The sequence below is a fragment of the Nerophis lumbriciformis genome, linkage group LG26 (genome assembly GCF_033978685.3).
Source record: "Nerophis lumbriciformis linkage group LG26, RoL_Nlum_v2.1, whole genome shotgun sequence".
NCBI classification, from domain to species: Eukaryota; Metazoa; Chordata; class Actinopteri; order Syngnathiformes; family Syngnathidae; genus Nerophis; species Nerophis lumbriciformis.
The window spans coordinates 6,522,501-6,535,241 of NC_084573.2; the positions used below are offsets into that span (position 1 = coordinate 6,522,501).

Sequence of the window (12,741 nt, forward strand, 5' to 3'; positions counted from 1 at the left end):
GTGCATTCTGTCACAAACCGTGTTACAAAAAGATCAGTTGTGATAATAAATAATGTTGGATATAGAGAACATACAAACTGTAATTTCAGTTCTTATATGTCCTGTACCTGTAAAATAATGGACAATAATAAAGCATCCTGAATCCTGAAATGAAAAATATTTAATTTCAGTGTTTTGCGTGCAAACAGCACGGTGCACAAAGCAAACTATAACCTGCTTCCCAAGAATGTACATTTCTTCTCAACAAAAGAGAAATATAACCTTATAGAAAAATATAATTTAAAACATTTGCATAAACATACAATATAGGACTTTCAGCATATCAGTATGTGGGATTAAAATATGGAATGGATTTAAGCAAAGAAGTGAAACAATGTGCTGATATGATCCACTTTAAGAAACTATTCAAACTACAAATGTTTACTAAGCACAAAGAATATTAACACCGGTGCATGTCTTGAATTTGAGGGGAAAAAATACATTTATCTCGTCATAAATGACTTACCTAGTTAAGATGTGTTGTATTAACTACACAGATGTGTAATGTGTGTATACAGAGTACAGAGAGTAAACAAATGTGCAAAAAGGGGTAGAATAAATAAAAATAAGAGCTTCTTCCTACTCCTTTTTGGACATATTATGAAGAAAATATAAAATGATGCATCATTTTGAAACTATATATGTTCAAATTGAAAATAAATCTGAAAAAATGACACACACAACAATGATGTCACACCTGTCATATGTGCTGATGTTGTTAGAAAGTCAAAGTGTTGACCGTTCACACACTGCGACTGAACACTCTCTCACCTGTCTTTTCAAACATTGACTTCGACCAAAACCTTTGCAATAGATTGAACAGGAAAACGTTTTTTATCCGGTGTGCACCCTCACGTGTACTCTAAAATGCGTTCTTTGTACAAATTCCTTATCACAAGATAAGTGCTTTTCTCCCGTGTGTATTTTCACGTATTGTTACATCTTTTTTTGTCCAAAATCTCTACTACGTTCCAAGCAGGAAGACGTTTTTTTTCTCTCAAGTGTGTGTTCTAATGTGTTCCTTCAAACTATGTTTTCGTACAAAACCTTTACCACATTCTAAGCAGGAAAAAGGTTTATCTCCAGTGTGTGTGCTCGCGTGTGTTTTCAAATGCTGCTTTTGAGTAAAATCTTTTCCACAGATAGAACAGGAAAAAGGTTTCTCTCCGGTGTGTGTTCTCATGTGCGTTTTCAACTGGTACCTTCGAGTAAAGCCCTTACCACAGACTGAACAGGAAAAGGGTTTCTCTACGGTGTATATTCTCATGTGTGCTACAAGGTTTGATTGGTCACAAGCGCTCGCGTTGCAGTTTGAACACGTAACAGTTTTTTCTCCAGTGTGTGTTACAAGTGTTGCTTGCTCAGAAAAGATTGTGTTGCAGCTTGCACAAGAAAACGTTTCTTCTCTGGCGTGTCTTCTCCTGTGCCTTTTCAAATATTGAATTAGTGCAAAAACTTTGCCGCAGACTGAACATGAAAAAGGTTTTTCTCCGGTGTGCGTTCTTGTGTGTCTTACAAGTGTTGATCGGTGAGAAAAGATTTTGTTGCAGCTTGAGCAGGAATATGGTTTTTCTCCGGTGTGCGTCCTCGTGTGTCTTTTCAAATCCCGCCTCTGTGCAAAACCTTTACCACAGTTCAAACAGGTAAAAGGTTTTTCCCCGGTGTGCATTCTCATGTGTTCTTTCAGATAATAACGGTATTTAAAGGTTTTGTCGCAGTGAGGACATGTGAAGTGTGTGTTGTCAGTGTGACATGTCTTACCATCTTTAGAGTCTTCATCATCAGTGTCAGGAGAGTGTGACGCTGTGTCCTCACTATCTGATAGTGGAGCTAAGAGCTTGTCTGCTTGTGATCCTCCACAGTGGTCTCCATCAGCTTCTGTTGTCATGTGTCTGCTTGGAGGCTCCGCCTCTCTCTTCTCCTCACTTTTACCTTTGACCTCATCATCTTCACTCTTCACAGGGACACCAGTCACTGGCATCTTGGTGACATCAACCTCCTCCAGTCCTTCAAGATGCTCTCCCTCCTGACTGATGCTGTGTTCCTCCTCTTCCTCTTTAATGTGGATGGGAATATGGTTCCTCCTTCGCTGTATGGTGAGGGAGAGCTGCGACTCTTTTTCTTCCTTACTGTAAGAGATATGTGGATCCTCCTCCTTCTCCTCTTTAATGTGCTGGTACTGCGGCTCTTCCTCTTCCTCTTTAATATAGGGGGGCTGGGGCTCCTCCTGCTCCATCTTTGAGGTCCACTCCTGCTGCTCAGGGAGAAGATAGCTCTCACAGACGTCTGCAGGACACAAAATTAGACAACACGTGCTTTAGAAAAGACAAGATTAGCCCGATCTCACGTGACATTGTCCTGCACCAGCATGTGTTCTGATGTCTTTTAGGATCTCATCACTCACCATGTTGATATTCAAGATGTCCTAAACCAGGGGTGCTCACACTTTTTCTGCAGGCGAGCTACTTTTCAATTGATCAAGTCGTGGGGATCTACCTCATTCATATATATATAATTTATATTTACTTATTTATGAAATATATGTTTTTGTTAACAAGTTAAAGGTGTTTAATGATAATGCAAGCATGTTTAACACATAGTTAATATTGTTAATAAATTAATGGTGTTTAATGATAATACAAGAATGTTTAATACATATAGTTAATATTGTTAACAACTTAAAGGTGTTTAAAGATAATACAAGCATGTTTAACACATATAGTTAATATTGTTAACAAGTTAAAGGTGTTTAATGATAATACAAGCATGTTTAACACATATAGTTAATATTGTTAACAAGTTAAAGGTGTTTAATGATAATACAAGCATGTTTAACACATATAGTTAATATTGTTAATAAGTTAAAGGTGTTTAAAGATAATACAAGCATGTTTAACACATAGATTCCTTTCTTTCATGAAGACAAGAATATAAGTTGGTGTATTACCTGATTCTGATGACTTGCATTGATTGGAATCAGACAGTGGTGCTGATAACGTCCGCATTTTTGAATGGAGGAGAAAAAAAGTCCTCCTTTCTGTCCAATACCACATGAAAGTGGTTGGTTTTTGGCATCTTATTTGTCCAGCTTCCGTACTCCTTTGTATACACTTTACAAGAAATACATTGTCGGCAAACTCCGTAGCTTGCTAGCTTGTGCACGCCAGCTTTCTGAGACTCTTATTTTGTTAGCGCAACTGTGCAGTCGATCTTTGGAGTTTTGACGACAGGTACGGCGCCAGTCTGTTGAAATAAAGTGTTTCTCGCCCTCCAGTCGGTAATTTTAATGAGCTGGCAGCAGCCACCGTCATCTCAGAAGACTCTCAGGTGCCGTGAATGTCAATCAAGTGACATAAGTGACGTTTTAGTGAAGATTTATGATCGCTCATTTTTAGGACTATGTTTTTAATGCCTGGCTGGTGATCGACTGACACACCCTCCGAGATCGACCGGTAGATCGCGATCGACGTAATGAGCACCCCTGTCCTAAACCATATCGTACATCAGGGAATAACAAAAGCAATACGAAAAGTCATGAACAAAGACAAAATAATCCCAGCAGTAAAACCTTGCAGAACAGAAATGACAGCTGCTCAAAGACCCAAAGGAGAACATAGAACATGACAACAACAAAAAATCAACCCTACCTCTCAGAACAGGACATCTGCTGATTGGAGCCCTAACTCTTCCGGGCTGCAATATACACCCCCGCTACCACCAAACCCCGCCCACCTCAACCGACTCACGGAAGAGTTAGGGCTGCATGGGATTCTGGGTATTTGTTTTGCTGTGTTTATGTTGTGTTTAGGGCTGCAACTAACGATTAATTTGCTAATCGATTAATCTGTCGACTATTACTTCGATTAATAATCGGATAAAAGAGACAAACTACATTTCTATCCTTTCCAGTATTTTATTGAAAAAAAAAAAAAACAGCATACTGGCGCCATGTTCTTTCAACTTGCCAAATAAAACAATGAAAATGTTACAAAAATGCACACTTTTGACACCCCTGCTATAGATAATAACAAATGAAATCGATAAATCTATGGATAAAAAGCAGAGCCTGACGACGCATGCGCGTTTATCACAACTCTCTCTGTCTCTCTCAGTCTCTGCCACTCCCTCACCAATGCTGCTGCGCGCACAACTTGTTTTGTTTTTAACCCCTTCTTAACCCTGAACGTACATTGAAAATACACGCAACCCTAACTCAAAATGCCGGACATTTGAGGCATTTAAGAAACACCGCTCGGACAGCCCCGCAAAAGAGGACATGTCCGGTGAAAAGAGGACGTATGGTCAGGACCGAGCTCGGTCGCTGCTAGCATGCTATCACCGGACATGTCCTCTTTTGCTATCATGCACGCAGCTAACGGGCTAGGATGGACTGACCATACGTCCTCTTTTCACCGGACATGTCCGCAAAAGAGGACATGTCCGGTGAAAAGAGGACATCTAACACAATTTCCCAACTCATATGGAAACGGGGTTTGTAAAAACTCCAATATTTTGTTGGTAAAGTCATGGATGTAAGATGGCCTTCATGGTGTCTGCTACAAGTTTGTTTGTCCAATTATAACAATTTGTTACATGTAATCTTAATTAATTCATGATTATACTGTAATGGCGGAGAAGATATGAAGGAGGCAGAATGAAAACGAGCACTGTAGAGCTAAAAGGCAGGAACGTGAAACACACCCACAAGAAGAGCTCCTCGAACACTTCCTTGTTTCGTGTTCGCTCCCAAACTAAGTCGAACACTACGGCAAGCCCACCTCTGCAGCCCACACTGAGTAATTACAGTTGACTACACAATATTCTCATCGCTCCAATACAATACTTTACATGTCTCCTGCTTTCCCCGATCAAGTGACTACTTTCACACTAACTAGTTAACCTAAACTATAACTCGGTCCAGAGACGACATTTTTTAAATCAAAAACTTTATGTAACAATTGCACATTTCTCAATTTTTGTTGTTTATTTAGCCATTTTTAGCTCTGTATTGTAAGTTCTGAATAGTTGCGCTGTGCATTGGCAGATATAGCAGCAGTGTTCATTGAACTCAGTGAATGTGGAGATAAAAAGCAAGTATATCTGCATCTTTAGTCATAAGTGTGGTCTCTGGATGAACATGTGTCACAAACATTGTATTAGATGATAAGTGGATGTTGTGCTTACTTGGACTGTGATGAAGCTGTGAGGACTCAGGTGGTTTGTCTTCATGCTCTTCAGTCTTCACAGAGACAACAGTCAGTGGAAACTTGCTGAGATCAGCCTCCTCCTGCCCTAGAAGACACTCTTCCTCCTGAGTGATCCACACTTCCTCCTCACTATGTGGGGGCTGTGGCTCCTCCTCCTCTTCTTCTTTAATGTGAGGGGGCTGCTGGATGTCTGCTGAGTAAATAGGTAAATACGATTAAGTGACAATAGAAGTAGTTTTTACTGACATTGTAAATACAATGGGATTGTTGTTGTTTACATTTGTGTTGTGTAAAAAAGTGTGTAGCTAAACATCCAATAAAAACATGGGAAATAGTTTTGTTTTTTTGTCCCAGCCACAAGCGATTTTAAGGACAAGTCAGCGTAGATCAAAACATTCCTAAAAAACTAATCAGAATGTTATAAACCACTGGTATAAAGTGAGTAACCATTTGTTTTCTTTATATATGTCAACCTATGGATGCAACACGGAACGACACAGGAAGTCCTTCATACCGACAGCCATCAAACTGTATAATGCATATGTTGCTTTTTGACTGTACTTAAATGTATAATAGACCGTATTTATATTATTCACATGTGAATAATGCTGTATAATAGACTGTATTTATATTATTCACATGTGAATAATGCTGTATAATAGACTGTATTTATATTATTCACATGTGAATAATGCTGTATAATAGACTGTATTTATATTATTCACATGTTAATAATGCTGTATAATAGACTGTATTTATATTATTCACATGTGAATAATGCTGTATAATAGACTGTATTTATATTATTCACATGTGAATAATGCTGTATAATAGACTGTATTTATATTATTCACATGTGAATAATGCTGTATAATACTGTATTTATATTATTCACATGTGAATAATGTTGTATAATAGACTGTATTTATATTATTCACATGTGAATAATGTTGTATATTAGACTGTATTTATATTATTCACATCTGAATAATGCTGTATTATAGACTGTATTTATATTATTCACATGTGAATAATGCTGTATAATAGACTGTATTTATATTATTCACATGTTAATAATGCTGTATAATAGACTGTATTTATATTATTCACATGTGAATAATGCTGTATATTAGACTGTATTTATATTATTCACATCTGAATAATGCTGTATATTAGACTGTATTTATATTATTCACATCTGAATAATGCTGTATTATAGACTGTATTTACTGTATATTATTCACATGTAAATAATGCTGTATAATAGACTGTATTTATATTATTCACATGTTAATAATGCTGCATAATAGACTATATTTATATTATTCACATGTGAATAATGCTGTATATTAGACTGTATTTATATTATTCACATGTGAATAATGTTGTATAATAGACTGTATTTATGTTATTCACATGTAAAAATACCTAAATGTTTATTGTCTATTGTGAGCGAACTATGATGGTGAATTTCCCCCAGGGATCAATAAAGTACTTTCTATTCTATTACACGCCTTATCTCTAACTTTAACTTTGTAATGGTATAGTCCAGGGGTCGGGAACCCAAAATGTTGAAAGAGCCATAGTGGACCAAAAATAAAAAAATTAAAATCTGTCTGGAGCTGCAAAAAATTTAAAGCCTTGTATAAGTGTTAAAATGAAGGCAACACATGATGTAAGTGTCTATATTAGCTATATTAGCCTACTATCAAAATGACTATGTGTGTCACAGGCTGATGCAAATCTTCGTTGACAGAAATGTTGAAATGTAATATTTATTCTACACATTTTTACAACAGTAGAAAACATTACTAAAATGGAGGCTTTTCAGAGGGTGTGATAACTCCTGGAAATTACTGGCTTAGAATTGACAAAGGTAAAGATGTGTGTGTTCAAGTTGAAAGAAACGGAAACTACAAATACAATTACCTCAAATATACCTAAAATACGAGGCATAATGATGCATTACGTACATATAGCTAACATAAATAGCATATTAGCATCAATTAGCTTGCAGTCATGCAGTGACCAAATATGTCTGATTAGCACTCCACACAAGTCAATAACATTAACAAAGCTCACCTTTGTGGATTCACGCACGGCATAAAACGTTTAGTGCACAAATAGAGACAAAGAAGGAGTGGCATAAAACACGTCTTTCTGTGGCAGCATCAAGGAAAGTTGTACATGTAAACTAGAGATGTCCGATAATATCGGCCTGCCGATAAATGCGTTAAAATGTAATATCGGAAATTATCGGTATCGTTTTTTTGTTTTTTTAATTAAATCAACATAAAATACACAAGATACACTTACAATTTGTACACCAACCCAAAAAACCTTCCTCCCCCATTTACACTCATTCACACTCATTGACACAAAAGGGTTGTTTCTTTCTGCTATTAATATTGTGGTTCCTACATTATATATCAATATATATCAATACAGTCTGCAAGGGATACAGTCCGTAAGCACACATGATTGTGCGTGCTGCTGGTCCACTAATAGTACTAACCTTTAACACTTAATTTTACTAATTGTCATTAATTACTAGTTTCTATGTACCATATTTTTCGGACTATAAGTCGCAGTTTTTTTCATAGTTTGGCCGAGCTCCAGTGCGACTTATTTATGTTTTTTTCTTTTTTTGTTATGCATTTTCGGCAGGTGCGACTTATACTCCAGTGCGTCTTATACTCCGAAAAATACGGTAACTGTTTTTATATTGTTTTACTTTCTTTTTTATTCAAGAAAACGTTTTTAATTTATTTATCTTCCATCCATCCATCCATTTTCTACCGCTTATTCCTTTTTGGGGTCGCGGGGGGCGCTGGAGCCTATCTCAGCTACAATCCGGCGGAAGGCGGGGCACACCCTGGACAAGTCGCCACCTCATCTCATCACCTTTATTTATCTTATTTTATTATTGTTTTTTAAAAGTACCTTATCTTCACCATACCTGGTTGTCCAAATTAGGCATAATAATGGGTTAATTCCACGACTGTATATATCGGTTGACATCGGTATCGGTAATTAAAGAGTTGGACAATTTCGGAACATCGGATATCGGCAAAAAGCCATTATCGGACATCCCTAGTTTCAATTAGGGATGTCCCGATCCAGGTTTTTGCACTTTCGATCCGATACCGATATTGTTTTTGCACTTCCAATCCGATACCGATACTGACCGATACCGATACTGGCCTATCCGAGCATGTATTAAAGTTTAAAGTTATTTAGCCTACTTAGTTGTCAGAATCATGTTGAAAAGGGTTTTAGTACTCTTGATAACAACTAGCCAGCTGAATTAGGGGAGTTTGAATAATACACAATGGTTGGTAACAAGAAACTGACCTGTTTATTCAAGGATAAACACAAAATAGACAAAATTATACATGACAAACAGAAATGGCATCATTGAAACTAGGGCTGGGTGATATGGCCTTTTTTTAATATTGCAATAATTTAAAGCCATATTGCGATACACGATATATATCTCGATATTTTGCCTTAGCCTTGAATGAACACTTGATGCATATAATCACAGCAGTATGATGATTCTATGTGTTTTGATTGATTGATTGAGACTTTTATTAGTAGGTTGCACAGTGAAGTACATATTCCGTACAATTGACCACTAAATGGTAACACCCGAATAAGTTTTTCAACTTGTTTAAGTCGGGGTCCACTAAAATTGATTCATGATACAGATATATACTATCAGATATATACTATCATCATAATACAGTCATCACACAAGATAATCACATTGAATTATTTACATTATTTATAATCCGGGGTGTGGAGGGGGGCGCCTGATTTAAGTGTCAAAAAGACAGCCAAAAGAGTTTGATATGAGAATAAATCTAAAGTTAAAATATAAGGTAGAAATGCACCCATTTGCAGGAAATGTAGTCTTCCATCCATCCATCCATTTTCTACCGCTTATTCCCTTTGGGGTCGCGGGGGGCGCTGGAGCCTATCTCAGCTACAATCGGGCGGAAGGCGGGGTACATCCTGGACAAGTCGCCACCTCATCGCAGGGCCAACACAGATAGACAGACAACATTCACACTCACATCCACACACTAGGGCCAATTTAGTGTTGCCAATCAACTTAAATGTAGTCTTGATTTTCAAAATGTTCTTTCAAGGCTTGCATGTCTACATTAAAACATTCTTCTTCATACTGCATTAATATATGCTACTTTTACACTTTCATGCAGAGAAGGAAATCACAACTAAAAAAATCACTAATTTTTTCATACGGTGTTGATGTGGAAATTTTTGCCTCGGCATTTTGATGGTGTGGACGTGTGGCACCGAATGGAGATAAGCGTCTCGACAGACGTTATAATATCTGAACAATGATGACGAAAACTGTTTTCTCTGTCGTGTCCGTGTGTCGAAAATTGTTATGCGCTTATTTTTTTATGTGATTTTGTGTGTGGCATATAATTGCTATGCGCAGTGGACGCTTGAGCAGTTTGCAATTGCACAAGCGCGCACCTTAGAGAGAACGTTGGTCACACGGCTGCGCTAGCATCACAGCTAACGTTAGCCATGCTGCTACCTCTCTGCTCGGGGAGGACGTATACGTATGTGACGTATGACGTATACGTATGTGACATATGTCGTGACAGTATGTGACGTGTGTAAGAAGGTGCGCTTGCTGTCTGTGAGAGGGAGACACAGGAAAGAGTGAGAAGAGCCTGTCGTGTAATGCCAGCAGCTAAAAGCAACTGCGTGAGAATCTACAGACCTGTGGATGTGTTGAAGGTGTGCTGGAAATTGCGGAACGGAAATCAGGGAGCAGCAGAAAAGTGGAATGTACTATTTAAATAGGTGCATTGGAAAATACGGACCGGGGTTTTTTTTTTAAACTGGATCTGGATCGGCATTTTCCCATGCCTTGCCGATACGCAATTTTTGGCAAATATCGGCAGCCGATCCGATCCAAATATCGGATCGGGACATCCCTAGCACCAACCCAAAAAACCTTCCTCCCCCCTTTACACTCATTGACACAAAAGGGTTGTTTCTTTCTGTTATTAATATTGTGGTTCCTACATTATATATCAATATATATCAATACAGTCTGCAAGGGATACAGTCCGTAAGCACACATGATTGTGCGTGCCGCTGGTCCACTAATAGTACTAACCTTTAACAGTTAATTTTACTAATTGTCATTAATTACTAGTTTCTATGTACCATATTTTTCGGACTATAAGTCACAGTTTTTTTCATAGTTTGGCCGGGCTCCAGTGCGACTTATTTATGTTTTTTTCTTTTTTTGTTATGCATTTTCGGCAGGTGCGACTTATACTCCAGTGCGACTTATACTCCGAAAAATACGGTAACTGTTTTTATATTGTTTTACTTTCTTTTTTATTCAAGAAAACGTTTTTAATTAATTTATCTTATTTTATTTTATCATTATTTTTTAAAAGTACCTTATCTTCACCATACCCGGTTGTCCAAATTAGGCATAATAATGTGTTAATTCCACAACTGTATATATCGGTTATCGGTATCGGTAATTAAAGAGTTGGACAATATCGGAACATCAGATATCGGCAAAAAGCCATTATTGGACATCCCTAGTTTCAATCAATCAAAAAAAAAAACAGGACCTTTTTATTGTGAGACGCAAGCATTAACTCCTGTCCCACCATGTAAAATATATTTGGTGACTGTGTGAGTTTTGTGTAAACATGTTGATACACATTGTTACACACTGAGAGGAACATCAACCTCTCATAAATATTGTGTGTCTCAAACTGTCTCGTTTTCATGAACAATATAAAAACAAAGCAGTGCAACATTCTCACATGACAATTCACCTTCTTATAGACCAGTGTTTTTCAACCTTTTTTGAGTGAAGGCACATTTTTTGCGGTGCAAAAATCCGGAGGCACACCACCAGCAGACATCATTAAAAAACGAAACTCAGTGGACAGTAAAAAATCGCTGTCGCAATTGTTGTATATGACTTTAAAGCATAACCAACCTTGCATCACTATAGCTCTTGTCTCAAAGTAGGTGTACTGTCACCACCTGTCACATCACACCCTGACTTATTTTGAGATTTTTGCTGTTTTCCTGTGTATAGTGTTTTAGTTCTTGTCTTGCGCTCCTATTTTGGTGGCATTTTCAGTTGTTTTGATATTTTCCTGTAGCAGTTTCATGTCTTCCTTTGAGCGATATTTCCCACATCTACTTTGTTTCGGCAATCAAGAATATTTCATTTGTTTTTATCCTTCTTTGTGGGGACGTTGTTGATTTTCATGTCATGTTCGGATGTACATTGTGGACGCCGTCTTTGCTCCACAGTAAGTCTTTGCTGTCGTCCAGCATTCTGTTTGTGTTTACTTTGTAGCCATCAGTTTTCTGCATAGCCTTCCCTAAGCTTCAATGCCTTTTCTTAGGGGCACTCACCTTTTGTTTATTTTTGGTTTAAGCATTAGACACCTTTTTACCTGCACGCTACCTCCCGTTGTTTCCGACATCTACAAAGCAATTAGCTACCGGCTGCCACCTACTGATATGGAAGAGTATTACACGGTTACTATGCCGAGCTCTAGACAGCACCGACACTCAACAACAACAACACATCATTTGCAGACTATAATTACTGCTTTGCAAAACATATTTTTAACCTAAATGTGTGAAACTAGATAATCTCCAACGGCACACCAGACTGTATCTCACGTCACACCAGTGTGCCGCGGCACAGTGGTTGAAAAACACTGTTATAGACAATATATTTAAGAATAGTGTTAATAACTAAATATGACGTTAGTAAATATGTGAGAGTAAGAAGTAAACAAACCTGTTCTGTGTAACACAACTTGATGTTTCTTGAAAACAGCGTCCAGTAGTTGATGTTGTCGCTCCTTCTCCTCTTTTGTTAGACAAAGTTCCTCCTCGTACTCTGCTATCGTTCTTTCGCACATTTTCACACAATCACAACACTTTACACTCACACTTGATCTCTGCTTAGCGATGTGTTTTCATCACTTCCGCCTCTTTGTTAGCGGCTAACAAGCTAAGCTAACTAGCACGCTAAGCTCGCGCGGAAAGCGTCATTGATTGATTGAGTGCGCTTAGACTAATGTATCCAACAAATAAACATATATTAACGACATTTACTCGACTAAACAGCGTAAATGTACGTGTTGGTTAGGAGAACAGCACTGTAATAACCACAATAACGTCGTCTTCATTAAACGCCATCTTTCCTTTCTTCGTCCTGTTATGTTCGCGCGCGGTGTTGTCAGATCTCGCGAGAGAAACGAGCAGCCGTGGCTTGAAAAGGTTCTCTCTGTACTTCAGAATGTGTTAGTGTAGTGAGTCTTGGTCTGCGTTGTGTAGTTTTTTTTTAAATAAAACACACGTCACCATTTATTGTCACTATTTATTGGTAACCTGTGTCGGAAACACAAAACACACACACACACACACACACACACACACACACACACACACACAC

The 12,741-nt window shown here is 37.8% G+C and overlaps 2 protein-coding genes across 2 annotated transcripts in view; both read right to left on the reverse strand.

Annotated features, from left to right (window-relative positions):
• Positions 1–2,446, reverse strand: part of LOC133623983 (uncharacterized) — a 185,528-nt gene extending 183,082 nt beyond the window's left edge. Inside the window, exons 1-2 of the mRNA XM_072916108.1 lie at positions 2,404–2,446; positions 214–2,325 (exon numbers count right to left, since the gene is read on the reverse strand). Coding sequence (XP_072772209.1) covers positions 1,037–2,325; positions 2,404–2,446 — 1,332 coding nt within the window. The 3' untranslated portion in view covers positions 214–1,036. The remainder of the gene's footprint in view (positions 1–213; positions 2,326–2,403) is intronic.
• The window catches only part of LOC133623977 (uncharacterized), a 72,442-nt gene that overhangs the window by 26,518 nt on the left and 33,183 nt on the right, over positions 1–12,741 (reverse strand). The window lies entirely within an intron of this gene.